This window comes from Salvelinus alpinus, chromosome 31 (assembly GCF_045679555.1).
Source record: "Salvelinus alpinus chromosome 31, SLU_Salpinus.1, whole genome shotgun sequence".
Taxonomy (NCBI): Eukaryota; Metazoa; Chordata; class Actinopteri; order Salmoniformes; family Salmonidae; genus Salvelinus; species Salvelinus alpinus.
In genome coordinates, this window is record NC_092116.1 from 26989630 (window position 1) to 27006372 (window position 16743).

General features: G+C 40.1%; 1 protein-coding gene across 2 annotated transcripts in view; it reads right to left on the bottom strand.

Annotated features, from left to right (window-relative positions):
* The window catches only part of LOC139561628 (5-hydroxytryptamine receptor 2C-like), a 307369-nt gene that overhangs the window by 22107 nt on the left and 268519 nt on the right, over positions 1-16743 (bottom strand). For both annotated transcript variants that reach the window (XM_071378848.1, XM_071378847.1), the window contains 2 exons: positions 14821-15577; positions 14348-14543 (listed from right to left, as the gene is read on the bottom strand). In XM_071378848.1, coding sequence (XP_071234949.1) covers positions 14348-14543; positions 14821-15039 — 415 coding nt within the window. In that variant the 5' untranslated portion in view covers positions 15040-15577. The remainder of the gene's footprint in view (positions 1-14347; positions 14544-14820; positions 15578-16743) is intronic.

Sequence of the window (16743 nt, forward strand, 5' to 3'; positions counted from 1 at the left end):
TCTTAATACAGTAGGTAACTGCCAAGATGAAGGAAACCCCAGTATCTTAATACAGTAGGTAACTGCCAAGATGAAGGAAACCCCAGTATCTTAATACAGTAGGTAACTGCCAAGATGAAGGAAACCCCAGTATCTTAATACAGTAGGTAACTTCCAAGATGAAGGAAACCCGAGAATCTTAATACAGTAGGTAACTGCCAAGATGAAGGAAACCCCAGGATCTTAATACAGTAGGTAACTGCCAAGATGAAGGAAGCCCCAGCATCTTAATAGGGCGTTGGGACAACACGAGCCAGAACAACTTCAGTGCACCTTGGTATAGATTCTACAAGTGTCTGGAAGTCTATTGGAGGGATGCAACACCGTTCTTCCACGATAAATTCCATCATTTGGTGTTAAACTGCGTTGAGATTTGGTGACTGAGACACACATACACACAATAATCACATATACACACACACACACACACACACACACACACACAATAATCACATATACACATGCACACACACACACAATAATCACATATACACACACACAATAATCACACACACACACACACACACACACACACACACACACACACACACACACACACACACACACACACACACACACACACACACACACACACACACACACACACACACACACACACACACACACACACACACACACACACACTAACACACACACACACTAACACACACACCCTAACACTCATTCCCCTACAGATAATAGAGTGATCCGGTTTGAGGCAATAGCAGGGTTTACAGAGGACCTGATAACATTTAACCAAGCACTGTATAGGTGAAATATATGAATCATACACTGCATCCATCTATTCTGCCAACAATACCGCACTAAACATAATGGAATTTTGAGTGAAACAGAACCTTTTGAGTGAAACAGAACCTTTGAGTGAAACAGAACCTTTTGAGTGAAACAGAACCTTTTGAGTGAAACAGAACCTTTTGAGTGAAACAGAACCTTTGAGTGAAACAGAACCTTTTGAGTGAAACAGAACCTTTGAGTGAAACAGAACTTTTGAGTGAAACAGAACCTTTTGAGTGAAACAGAACCTTTTTAAACCTCTTATGAAGTTGGTTTTGAGGCATAAACTGTAAATTTTATATTTTGTACTGATATTCTGATTGTCGGTTTGTTTCATACCTGCTGAGTAGTTAAAACGGTGTCAGGTCCACTTTAACATGGGGTATCTCTCCCTTGTGTTTCTATGTCTGTAATTTACACAGCTCCACTTTAACATGGGGTATCTCTCCCTTGTGTTTCTATGTCTGTAATTTACACAGCTCCACTTTAACATGGGGTATCTCTCCCTTGTGTTTCTATGTCTGTAATTCACACAGCTCCACTTTAACATGGGGTATCTCTCCCTTGTGTTTCTATGTCTGTAATTTACACAGCTCCACTTTAACATGGGATATCTCTCCCTTGTGTTTCTATGTCTGGAATTTACACAGCTCCACTTTAACATGGGGTATCTCTCCCTTGTGTTTCTATGTCTGTAATTTACACAGCTCCACTTTAACATGGGGTATCTCTCCCTTGTGTTTCTATGTCTGTAATTTACACAGCTCCACTTTAACATGGGATATCTCTCCCTTGTGTTTCTATGTCTGTAATTTACACAGCTCCAGAGCCGTGTGTAAATTACATGTTTATTATTATTATTATTTATTATTATCAAGCGCCAAGCTTCAACTATATCTGACACAATGGGAGATATCCAGCAGTGTGTGTGTCCAATGTGGGTTTTGGTGTTTTCCAGGCGGAGATAATCGGCCTATAGGGTTGATTGAGTCGGCATCCAAGGTCACACTGTTTGTGTGTGTAGATGTGTGTGTGTGTTCCTAAGTGTGTGTGTTCCTAAGTGTGTGTGTGTGTGTGTTTGTGTGTCTCCAAGGCGGTGTTTAAAGGCGGAGAAAGTGTTGATTGAGTTGGCCTCCAAGGTCACACTGTTTGATGATGATGATGATGTGTGTGTCTGTGTGTGTGTGTGTGTGTGTGTGTGTGTGTGTGTGTGTGTGTGTGTGTGTGTGTGTGTGTGTGTGTAAAAGCATCTTTCCAATTTTCCTTAAAGAGCAAGTGAAGGTAATAAGCAATTGATCCTTTTGAAAACGGCTTATGTGGCATCGATATGAGGCAGAAACATTTATTCTAATATATATTATTTACAGAAAACTCATTCAACTATTTAATGAAGTTGTGTGGAGAAAGGACTGCAGGGGGGGGGGGGGGGGATATTCTTCTCCCATGGGCATGAGAAACTCAAAAGGGGTGATGATATCAATTAACAGTAATTTTCATCCGAATGTGCAAATTGTTCAAACAGATCGGTAGAGGTAGATGGATTATTTTAAATATGATATTGGACCATAAACAGATTTGGCTCATTAATCTATACGGTCCAAAAAAACGATGATCCAAGCTACTTTGAAAATATATATAATAATATATCAGGCCTACAAGCAATACAAGACTCTATTATTGTGGTGGGAGATTATAATATGGTTTTAAGTACCTCAATGGATCACAAAGGAAATCACACTACAAACTATCACTCTCATGCACTTAAGGAGATCACTAATATCATGGATACATTTGAACTAGTGGATATATGGAGGCTTAAATATCCTGACCTAGTGAGATATACTTTGCGGAGGCTCAATATCCTGACCTAGTGAGATATTCATGGAGGAGGGTTAATATCCTGACCTAGTGAGATATACATGGAGGAGGTTTAATATCCTGACCTAGTGAGATATACATGGTGGAGAGTTAATATCCTGACCTAGTGAGATATACATGGTGGAGGGTTAATATCCTGACCTAGTGAGATATACATGGTGGAGGTTTAATATCCTGACCTAGTGAGATATACATGGCGGAGGCTCAATCAAGCTAGTCGTCTTTATTACTTTCTTATTTCATTCTCTCTGGCACCTAAAGTTTTAAAAGTGTTTATAGTAGACAGAATGCGGACGGACCATCGAATAATTGGCATATACTTTAGTCTTACAGAATTTTCATGTGTGCGAGGATACTGGGAATTTTATCAAAGCCTATTGGATGACAACTTAGCACAATAGAACACTATAACAAATATGGGAAACAAGGCCTGGTATTCATAGTTGACTTTGAAAAGGTTTTTGATAAAGTACAATTTGGGATTTATATTTGAATTTTGGAGAACCTCTTATAAAATGGGTTAAAGTTATGTATAGTAACCCTAGGTGTAAAATAGTAAATAATGTCTCCTTATCAGAAAGTATTAAACTGTAAAGAGGAGTAAAACAAGGTTGTCCACTATCGGCATATCTATTTATTATGGCCATCAAAATGTTAGCTGTTAAAATCAGATCCAACAATAATAACAAGGGATTAGAAATCCAGGGCTTAAAAACAAAGGTGCCATTGTACGTTGATGATTCATGTTTTCTTTTAAATCCACAATGTGGATCCCTCCACAGCCTCATAGAGGATCTAGATACGTTTTCTAACTTCTCTGGATTACAACCAAATTATGACAAGTGTACTATATTACGTATTGGATCACAAAAAACTATTACATTACCGTGCAGTTTACCAATAAAATGTTCTGACGGTGAAGTAGACATATTCGGTATTCATATCCCGAAAGAAAGAAAGATCTCACTACAATACATTTTAAAAGAAAGTTAGCAAAAATAAATAAGATCTTGCTACTCTGGAAACGAAAATATGTGTCTATTTGTGGAAAAATCACCCTGGTTTACTCTTTAGTCATATCCCAGTTTACCCTGGTTTACTCTTTAGTCATATCCCAGTTTACCTATTTGCTTATGGCCTTGCCTACGCCTAGCAACTTGTTTTCTAAGTTATGTGAGCAAACAATATTACATTTTTATGGGAACGGCAAGCCAGACAAAATTAAATGTGCATATTTATATAATGAATATGAATTCAGAGAGCAGAAATTATTAAATATTAACGCATTAGACCTCTCACTAAAGTCTTCAATCATACAAAAGTTTTACTTAAATCGAAACAGGTAGCAGATTAGTAAGAATGTGTCACCCCATGTTCAAGAATGGCATTTTTCCTTTTACAACCTCTCACTTTCGGTTATTTGAAAATGAAATTATCGCCAAATGATCTCTATTTTTAATAAAAAAATCGGCAGTGTATCAAATACTTGTTCTCCCCACTGTATATATATATTAATGGGGGATACAATCTTCCCAGCTCTGCAGATTTTGCTGTGAGGAGGCAGAGTCATTAGATCATTTATTTTGGTACTGACCATATGTAGTCTGTTTTTGGTCACAGGTCCAGGAATGGCTGAAGAATTGCAACATTTACCTAAAATTAACGCTACTGATAGCAATACTGGGTGATTTGAAAAGTTATAGTCAATCAATCAATAATAATTATTTCAGCAAAAATGTTAATCTTTAATTTACAATCTGTAGAAGCTATAAGAATAGAAAGGTTCAGTACTTTGTGAAGCATCACAGCACAGTTGAAAAATATATGGCAAATAGAAATCCAAAATGGATGGTGTTAAGAGATAGATGGGAGGGGTTGAATGGAGTTGAAGGTTGGTACTAATAACAAGATAACCAATGTAAAACCTACGGGGTCTGTAAAATGTATATAGGTTCAGATATTTTGTGAAATAGCAAAGTTACAAATAGAAATCAAACTGGATGGACATCAGAAATAGAGGAAGGACTAAAAACAAACAAAATCTAAATATTGTAAAATAGATTGTGTCTGTAAAATGTGTATAGTATGTATAAACTGAAGGTAGAAGCCTAAGTGTTGTTGTTTATTAGTTTACTCCAATTGGGGGAAGGGTGGTCGGGTTTGGGGAATAATAAAGGTATATTCTAAAAGAAGTATGTATGTGTATGTAAGTATATATGAATGTTTATGTGTGCATATGTATACATATGTATATATATGGGTATGCATGTGTATCGTATGTATGTATGTATGTATGTATGTATGTATGTATGTATGTATGTATGTATGTATGTATGTATGTATGTATGTATGTATGTATGTATGTATGTATGTATGTATGTATGTATGTGTATATGTATGAATGTTTATGTGTGCATATGTATACATATGTATATATATGGGTATGCATGTGTATCGTATGTATATATATGGGTATGCATGTGTATCGTATGTATCGTATGTATGTATATGGATATATATATTTACCCCCCAAAATATATGGGGGATTGGAAATGATGCAGACAATTACATTGATGGAAGCTACAATCTATATGCAATATGAAAGCTGATCTACCCCCATAAAATCAAAAATAAAACATTTATACCAGTGTAAAAATTGACTACAACGTGTAAATAGGATAATTTAATCTGTCTCGTCCAAAAGAGAGATTTACGAGATGCTACGAGATGGAAAATGATGTGAAGGGAACCGTAACAGTTTTTCCGTGGGTTTATTTCAATCCTGCCTCCAGCTGGCAGCACCCAAGTAATCATTCATTATGAGCACAGCTGCACTGAACCCATCATAATGCTCATGGTCAATTTGGTTTGACATTCGATTTCCCCACGGGGCTAGTTAGGGACCATCAGTAAATTACACAATGGTACATGGGACAATATTTTAAAATGTCAATAGCTCCATATTTCAAAGACTTACAAACCTCAAACCAACTACACTGAGTATATCAAACATTAGGAACACCTTCCTCATATTGAGTTGCCCTCTGATTAGCACACATACACAATCTATGTCTCAATTGTCTCAAGGCTTAAAAATCCTTCTTTAATCCGTCTCCTCCCCTTCATCTACACGGATTGAAGTGGATTTATTAAAAAGTGACATCAAAAGAGATCATAGCTTTCACCTGGATTCGTCTGGTCAGTCAATGTCATGGAAAGAGCAGCTGTCCTTAATGTTTTGTATACTCAGTGTATAAATTATAGAAATGAATTGAAAGCATTTAAATGAGACAATTAAAACATGTACAACATGAAGATATTGTATCATTTGTACTGTATCAGTTATTGAGGGTCCTTTACCAGTCCCGCAGATGGGCTATCCAAAGTTAAACCAACTTCGCTACGGTCACACACCGGCCGGCTGAAGCTAATTGGCTAAAGAAGTTGGCTATCTTGCTAGCTAGTCTTGGCTACTTCCAGACAAGACCTGGCTACACTGTTACAAATGATCTAGAAGGGAAAGTGACTATAACTGTGTACTGTTTTGGCAGTGTGAATGTCCAAACGCTTCCCACGTTCAAACACACACACAAGAGACACGACATCAAAGTATTGCCCCCAAAGATCCAAATATCGTTCTCAGTTGCATTTCCTAATGAAGAGAATTGAAACAGAGGCTAAATCAGGACGTTCAGCCTCCATTTAAAGCGCGATGTTGTCGTCTCTCTCTCTCTCTCTCTCTCTCTCTCTCTCTCTCTCTCTCTCTCTCTCTCTCTCTCTCTCTCTCTCTCTCTCTCTCTCTCTCTCTCTCTCTCTCTCTCTCTCTCTCTCTCTCTCTCTCTCTCTCTCTCTCTCTCTCTCTCTGTATATCAGCCTGTAGCGTCTCTCTAAGAGTGTCAATATAATCAATTTTACTGCTCTTCTGCTACCTTGTGTGTAATATATTACCAGTTAACAAGATAAATGACATTTTTAAAAAAACAATGGGAAAATACTTTGGAGCACTAATTATATTATGGGCTGAAAATCCAACTCCATCGTTCACTAATTATATTATGGGCTGAAAATCCAACTCCATCGTTCACTAATTATATTATGGGCTGAAAATCCAACTCCATCGTTCACTAATTATATTATGGGCTGAAAATCCAACTCCATCGTTCACTAATTATATTATGGGCTGAAAATCCAACTCCATCGTTCATTGAAGTTAACACAACTTGTTTACAATCATTTTTATGATAATTTCACTGGTAAAGTGGAATGACACTGAATCATCACATTTGTGTATTGAAGATAATGAAAGAGAAGAATTGCCGTTTTGAATTCGGTCAAGTATGTGTGGTAGAGGTGGAAAAACTATTGTTATCCATCAATAACGATCAGCCACCAGATATAGACAACATAGATGAGAAACTATTGAGAATGGTAGCAGACTGTATTGCCACCAGATATAGACAACATAGATGAGAAACTATTGAGAATGGTAGCAGACTGTATTACCACCAGGTATAGACAACATAGATGAGAAACTATTGAGAATGGTAGCAGACTGTATTGCCACCAGATATAGACAACATAGATGAGAAACTATTGAGAATGGTAGCAGACTGTATTACCACCAGATATAGACAACATAGATGAGAAACTATTGAGAATGGTAGCAGACTGTATTGCCACCAGATATAGACAACATAGATGAGAAACTATTGAGAATGGTAGCAGACTGTATTGCCACCAGATATAGACAACATAGATGAGAAACTATTGAGAATGGTAGCAGACTGTATTACCACCAGATATAGACAACATAGATGAGAAACTATTGAGAATGGTAGCAGACTGTATTGCCACCAGATATAGACAACATAGATGAGAAACTATTGAGAATGGTAGAAGACTGTATTGCCACCAGATATAGACAACATAGATGAGAAACTATTGAGAATGGTAGCAGACTGTATTACCACCAGGTATAGACAACATAGATGAGAAACTATTGAGAATGGTAGCAGACTGTATTGCCACCAGATATAGACAACATAGATGAGAAACTATTGAGAATGGTAGCAGACTGTATTACCACCAGATATAGACAACATAGATGAGAAACTATTGAGAATGGTAGCAGACTGTATTACCACCAGGTATAGACAACATAGATGAGAAACTATTGAGAATGGTAGCAGACTGTATTACCACCAGATATAGACAACATAGATGAGAAACTATTGAGAATGGTAGCAGACTGTATTACCACCAGGTATAGACAACATAGATGAGAAACTATTGAGAATGGTAGCAGACTGTATTACCACCAGATATAGACAACATAGATGAGAAACTATTGAGAATGGTAGCAGACTGTATTACCACCAGGTATAGACAACATAGATGAGAAACTATTGAGAATGGTAGCAGACTGTATTACCACCAGATATAGACAACATAGATGAGAAACTATTGAGAATGGTAGCAGACTGTATTGCCACCAGATATAGACAACATAGATGAGAAACTATTGAGAATGGTAGCAGACTGTATTACCACCAGGTATAGACAACATAGATGAGAAACTATTGAGAATGGTAGCAGACTGTATTGCCACCAGATATAGACAACATAGATGATAAACTATTGAGAATGGTAGCAGACTGTATTACCACCAGATATAGACAACATAGATGAGAAACTATTGAGAATGGTAGCAGACTGTATTACCACCAGATATAGACAACATAGATGAGAAATTATTGAGAATGGTAGCAGACTGTATTACCACCAGATATAGACAACAACGTACATCTCAACGTACATGATGAACCACAGATCTTAGGAATTCTTCACAAAGGGAACTTTAAGAAAGGAGTATCCCTTAGCCAGATAATATTCGCTATAAATTATCGCTCAGTTTGGTCCATAAAAAGAGGGTTCTAATCTCGTTCCTGGTACTTCATAGCACAGAACCATTACCTCATCAAATCTGGAGTGCTCTTTAGGTTTAATCACCCAAAGACATCGTAAATCTGCTCTGTCAGTGCTATCTCATAGAGGCCCATCCTCAGTGGAACACACACACACAATAGTTAACACAATACTCTATTCTGTCGAATAAAACAACCGTTATAATGTAATACAAGCATTATAACATAATCTTGCAATTTTCCACGACAAAAGCTGCAGCTGGCTCAAAACCAAGCACCATGCTTTGCCCTTAACTGCAAATACATCATCCTTGGTGTCCACATCACCAATAAACTTTCATGGTCCAAACACACCAAGACAATCGTGAAGAGGGCATGACAACACTTTTTCCCCTTCAGGAGACTGCAAAGATTTGTCACGGGTCCCCAGATCTTCAAAAAGTTCCGCAGCTGCACCATCGAGAGCATCCTGACCGGTTGCATCACTGCCTGGTATGACAACTGCTTGGCCTCTGACTGTAAGGCGCTACAGAGGGTTGTGTGCACGGCCAAGTACATCACCGGGGCCAAGCTTCCTGCCATCCAGGACCTCTATACCAGGCGGTGTCAGAGGAAACACCCAACATTTGTCAAAGACTCCAGTCACCCAAGTCATAGACTGTTCTCTCTGCTACCGCATGGCAAGCGGTACCGGAGCGCCAAGTCTAGGACCAAAAGGCTCCTTAACAGCTTCTACCCCCAAGCCATAACACTGCTGAACAATTAATCAAATGGCCACCCGGACTATTTACATTTGTTTTTACACTGCTGCTGCTCACTGTTCATTATCTATGCATAGTCACTTCACCCCTACCTACATGTACACTGCTGCTACTCACTGTTTATTATCTATACATAGTCACTTCACCCCAACCTACATGTACACTGCTGCTACTCTCTGTTTATTATCTATACATAGTCACTTCACCCCAACCTACATGTACAAATTACTTTGATAGCCTCCAGAGAGAGGAGTGGCGCTGTGATACCGGTACTGAGTCAGTGTGGAGGCTATATACAGGGGGTACCGGTACCCACTGTATATAGCCTCCACACTGACTCGGTACCGGTACCCCCTGTATATAGCCTCCACACTGACTCGGTACCGGTACCCCCTGTATATAGCCTCCACACTGACTCAGTACCGGTACCCCCTGTATATAGCCTCCACACTGACTCGGTACCGGTACCCCCTGTATATAGCCTCCACACTGACTCGGTACCGGTACCCCCTGTATATAGCCTCCACACTAACTCGGTACCAGTACCCCCTGTATATAGCCTCCACACTGACTCGGTACCGGTACCCCCTGTATATAGCCTCCACACTGACTCGGTACCGGTACCCCCTGTATATAGCCTCCACACTGACTCAGTACCATAACACCCTGTATATAGCCTCCACACTGACTCAGTACCGGTACCCCCTGTATATAGCCTCCACATTGACTCGGTACCGGTACCCCCTGTATATAGCCTCCACACTGACTCGGTACCGGTACCCCCTGTATATAGCCTCCACACTGACTCGGTACCGGTACCCCCTGTATATAGCCTCCACACTAACTCGGTACCAGTACCCCCTGTATATAGCCTCCACACTGACTCGGTACCGGTACCCCCTGTATATAGCCTCCACACTAACTCGGTACCGGTAGCCCCTGTATATAGCCTCCACACTGACTCGGTACCGGTACCCCCTGTATATAGCCTCCACACTAACTCGGTACCAGTACCCCCTGTATATAGCCTCCACATTGACTCGGTACCGGTACCCCCTGTATATAGCCTCATTATTGTTATTTTATTGTGTTAGTTTTGATTATTCTTTTCTTTAGTTTATTTAGTAAATATGTTTTTGCATTGTTGTTTAAGGGCTTGTAAGTAAGCATTTCACGGTAAGGTTGTACTCAGCGCATGTGACAAATAACGTTTGATTTGATTTGAACATGCATGATAGTCTTTCATGGTTGAGGGTTGAGGAGAAACTAACTACTTCTCTCCTAGTCTTTTTAAGAAACAGTTGTGTGTTGAAAAATGCCTGACCACTTGTATAATATATTTGCATACACTTCAAACAGACATAGATACCCCACCAGACAGACCACTAAGGGTTTCTTCACGGTACCCAAAACAAAAACAGATTTAAGGCGTCGCGTAATTATGTATAGAGCCATGTCATGGTGGAATGCTCTGCCACCAGAGACAAAAAACAAGTTTAGCTTTAAAAAACATATTTAAAAAAAAACATATTGTATCACAGCACCTCTCCTCTCTCTAAAGTTCTAATTTAATTTAAATATAACAATATGAATATGTATATAACAATATGAATATGTATATAACAATATGAATATGTATGTATTAATTTTGGTGTATTTCCAATACATAACTGTTATTTTCTTGTTTGTATTTAATGTAATTTCTTATGGTGTTCTTGTCTACAACCGTTCTGTACTTTGTATTGTGTTTATATGCTTTGTTTGGACACCAGGAAGAGTAGCTGCTGCATGTGCCAATGTGAATCCTAATAAACTAAACTACACAGTGTGTGTGTGTGTGTACAACCACCTGTCACACACAGACACACACACTGTGAACTCTCTTTGTCCCTCCATTTGTTCAGACAGAAACATAATTTCCTAATTAAAGTCATTATTTAATCAAGGTTTTGGCTGAGTGGCTGAGCAGAGAGAGAAAGACGCATGCACACACACACACACACACACACACACACACACACACACACACACACACACACACACACACACACACACACACACACACACACACACACACACACACACACACACACACACACACACACACACACACACACACACACACACACACACACACACACACACAGGCCATTTTAGTAATCAGCCATGTAAGACCATTTAATATGGATGATGGGATAACACACATCTGACTGGGTCATTGCAGGACGAGCTGTGTGTGTGCGTGTGCGTGCGTGTGCGTGTGCATGTGTGCGCGTGCGTGTGTGCATGCGTGTGCATGTGTGTGTGTGTTAGGGGTTTCTGCAGGACATGGTACAGTGGTTAACGTCAATATGCTATGAAGCCCTTATGGTTACGGGAGCTCCATGTCTAAGACCAAAAGGCTCCTTAACAGCTTCTACCCCCAAGCCATAAGACTGCTGAATTACCAAACTAATCAAATGGCCACTACACCCTTTGTTTTTCCACTGATGCTACTCGCTTTTTTATTATCTATGCATAGTCACTTTACAAATTACCTCGATTAACCTGCACCCCCGCATATTGACACAGTACCAGTACCCCCTGTATAGAGCCTTGTTATTGTTATGTACATTTCTTGTATTACTTTTTGATTGATTAGATTTTTTTAAACTTTCGTTTATTTAGTAAATATTTTATTAACTCTATTTCTTGAACTGAATTGTTGGTTAAGGGCTTGTAATAAGCATTTCACGGTAAGGTCTGTCCCTGTTGTGTCGGCGCATGTGACAAATAAAATTAGATTAGATTTTATTTGTTTTGTTTTTCAATTAAAGTGGTAGCAGGCGGATTACAATGCTGCATGTGTGTGTATTTCTGTGTGTGTGTTACAAGACGTGTGTGTGTGTGTGTGTGTGTGTGTGTGTGTGTGTGTGTGTGTGTGTGTGTTCTAGATACATTATCCATCCTAGATACATTATCCATCCTAGATACATTATCCATACTAGATACATTACATTATCCATCCTAGATACATTATCCATCCTCGATACATTATCCATCCTAGATACATTATCCATCCAACAGATAGATAGATAGACAGAAATAGACAGACAGAGATAGAGAGAAAGCGAGAGAGAGAGAGTGAGAGAGAGAGTGAGAGAGAGAAACAGAGAGAGAAACAGAGAGAGAAACAGAGAGAGAGAAACAGAGAGAGAGAGAAACAGAGAGAGAGAAACAGAGAGAGAGAAACAGAGAGAGAGAAACAGAGAGAGAGAAACAGAGAGAGAGAAACAGGGAGAGAGAAACAGAGAGAGAGAAACAGGGAGAGAAACAGAGAGAGAAACAGAGAGAGAAACAGAGAGAGAAACAGAGAGAGAGAGAAACCAGAGAGAGAGAAACAGAGAGAGTGAGAGAGAGAGAAAGAGAGACAGACAGAGATACAGAGAGAGACACAGACAGACAGAGAGATATAGAGAGAGACACAGAGAAATACAGAGAGAGACAGACAGACAGTGGGATACTGAGAAAGACAGAGAGACATACAGAGAGAGACACAGACAGAGACAGACACAGAGAGATACAGAGAGAGCGAGAGAGAGAGAGAGAGAGCGAGAGAGAGAGAAAGAAAGACAGACAGACAGGGGGATACAGAGAGAGACACAGACAGACAGTTGACAGGAGACAGTTGACACACAACAGAGTACTCCCAAGTCTAACATTTAGCAGGGCCACCACAGGTAATCCTCCAACAGACTGATCTGTTTTGACGAGGCAAAGGATCACATCCCAATGTAGCCTAATGCTTTTGGCTGAGATTAAGAGATATGGGTAACGGCCTTTACTCACCCACACTGCGTCCAAGTATTGGCGGAAGTTGGTTTGACACATTCACAAGGTAAGCAAGCTAGCTAACTTACAATGTTAGTTAGCTTAGCCATCTAACTAACATCTCATTGGTTGAAGAGTTGTTCCAAGTTCAGCACTTCAACACACTCATCTCCCATTTACAAATCCCCCAACTGGAACATACGAGATGGACCAAGGACAATGTGAATGTACCATCAGATGAGCGAGATAGGGGGTTATGGGTATTGTAGTACTTCTTTACCATATAGTACAGGGGCTATGGGTATTGTAGCCCTTCTTTACCATATAGTACAGGGGCTATGGGTATTGTAGTCCTTCTTTACCATATAGTACAGGGGTTATGGGTATTGTTGTCCCTCTTTACCATACAGTACATGTGTTATGGGTATTGTAGTCCTTATTTACCGTATAGTACAGGGGCTATGGGTATTGTAGTCCTTCTTTACCATATAGTACAGGGGTTATGGGTATTGTTGTCCCTCTTTACCATACAGTACATGTGTTATGGGTATTGTAGTCCTTCTTTACCGTATAGTACAGGGGTTATAGGTATTGTAGTCCTCCTTTACCATATAGTACGGGGGTTATGGGTATTGTAGTCCTTTACCATATATTGCTGTGATTATGGGCATTGTAGTCCTTCTAACCATATATTACAGGGATACTCAAGTACTATTTGAGAAGGTCCGGTCACACAAACCTTCTAGGTGTCAAAGGTCAAGATGGATGTTGTCATTTATCGGCCTAGTAACAAACCCCCACCTCACAACCCACGGGACGCCAAACTGTTCACACCCCTCTTGTTGGTGGAGAGAAAATGTTGCAGTTTTACAGCTCCTTTCCTGCAATTCTACACAGGTGTTTATATGATGCCAGGGGTCGAAGCCCGACCCAGTCCCCCCCCAACAACAAAACATTGTCGGGACCGGACCCGGCCCGCTGCCCACCAGTTGAGTATGGGGGATATAGTAAATAGATCAGTGATATAGGCATCACCAGTATCCCCACCAGCATGTCTATGGGTAGTGTAGTTCTCCGAGATAAGGGCTGACGGGTTTTAAAGTCAGGTGAGGGGTTTATGACTAAAGTAGTCCTACTCACCATAGAGTATGTTGATCAGTGATATAGGCATCACCAGTATCCCCACCAGCATGTCGGCCACGGCCAACGATCTCAGGAAGAAGTTTGTGGCGTTCTGAAGCTTCTTCTCTAGTGAGACGGCCAGAATCACCAGGATGTTCCCGCCCACCGTCAGCGCGATGATGACTAGGATGAGAAGCGCCGGCCAGTTCTTCTCCTTCAAAATACAACCAAACTCGATTTGTATAGCTAGCACCATAGAAATAGAATGACTAGAGCAGTCATTGAACAGCTGAACCTTTGACCATGGCAGATAACTGGTAAACTAATGGGTACACTCACAATACCTAACCTGGTATTGAAGTGATTGTTTTTCTATGTATAGCACATTCCGTAGCAACAGCATAAAAAATGTATAATAATAATAATAATAATAATATTAATAACAGAGATAAATAAAAACAATACAAAAAACAGAAGTTAAACCCTCTGACCTTCATGGGCGATGCTCGCAACACCGTCTCCCCCTGTGATCCCAATGACATGTTGCTGTCCGCACCCCCATCCCCGGCCCCCCAGGGCAGGCTCTGGTTTAGTCCACGGTAGGTGGAGTTATTCCCCCCTGGCCAGACCATCCAGCCACCCATCTCCAGAGAGGGGGTGGTGGAAGAACCGAAGCCCCCCAGTAAGGCTACTCCTCCTGGGGTTCCCATCCTGGGATGGTCCCCTGGGGTCTGGAGGTCCTGGCTGGACCTGGACTACACCCCGGTCACCACCAGAGGGGGGCAGTGGACCCACCAAGAGGCCCACAGGTCATCATACTTGGGATTTGCTTGGTTGGGGGTTAAAAGGTGTTGTCTAGTTGTGGATAGTCCTAGTTTATCCACTTAGAAAGTCCTATCGGGACATTCAGAGAGTTGGGGGTCGACTTGGTCTGGGTTCTAGGGTAAAATAGTATTGTGGTGTTGTCTCATTACGTTCACAAAAGGAAACAGTCCAGACTCCAGTTAAGGTCCACTTGGAAGTACTCTGGTGTTCATTGTGATTGTAGTGTTCTCTTGAAGTAGAGCACCAAATGGTTCTGGGGACAACGCCCCTGACCCTAAGCTGAGTGTAGGCTTTAGCTCAGCAGGCCAACACAGTCTTGTAGGAAGAGTTCACTGTGGTTTTCCAGGAAGGTCTCTGTGTTGTTGGTTACTTTCCTCTTTCAGATAAGAAGCATCAGTTCTTGTCCTCCATGTTCAGAAAGCTCTAGAGAAAAGGAAAAACAACAGTGAGCTGGACGGTGTGTCATTTTTACCTTTATTTAACTAGGCAAGTCAGTTAACCTGTCTAGGATCAGCGTGGCGCTAGCGGCACCCCTCCCCCCCCCCCACTGAAAAACCAGTGCCGCGAAATTCAAAAAAAATATTTTTTTAAAATATTTAACTTTCACACATTAAAGTCCAATACAGCTAATGAAAGACACAGATCTTGTGAATCCAGTCAACATGTCCGATTTTTAAAATGTTTTACAGGGAAGACACAATATGTAAAGATGTACATCTATTACCTAAAAACACATTAGCATAATCCACCATCTTTTATTTGTCCACCAACACCAGTAGCCATCACCAATTCGGCTAAACTAAGATATTTATAGCCCCTAACCAACAAAAAAACTCATTAGATGACAGTCTGATAACATATTTATGGTATGGGATAGGTTTTGTTAGAAAAAAGTGCATATTTCAGGTAGATGGCATAGTTTACAATTGCACCCACCGTCACAAATGGACTAGAATAATTACAATGAGCAACGTGTTTACCTAACTACTAATCATCAAACATTTCGTAAAAATACACAGCATACACGAATCGAAAGACACAGATCCTGTGAATACAGACAATATTTCAGATTTTCTAAGTGTCTTACAGCGAAAACACAATAAATCGTTATATTAGCTTAGCACATAGCAATTAGCAGCCCAGCATTGATTCTAGCCAAAGTGAGCGATAAAAGTCAACATCGCCAAAAGATATTAATTTTTTCACTAACCTTCTCAGAATTCTTCCGATGACACTCCTGTAACATCATATTACACAATCCATATAGAGTTTGATCGAAAATGTTTATATTTAGCCACCAAAATCATGGTTAGACAATGTGGAATGTAGCTCAGCTGGTCAGAAAAAGTCTGTGCGCCACTTAGACAGTGATCTACTCTTATACATAAATACTCATAAACGTGACTAAAAAATATAGGGTGGACAGGGATTGATAGACAATTTAATTCTTAATACAATTGCGTTATTACATTTTTTAATTTATCCTTACTTTTCAATACAGTTTGCGCCAAGCGAAGCTACGTCAAAAAACATGGCGTCCTAAGCCACTAAAACTTTTCGACAGAAACACGATTTATCATAATAAAAAT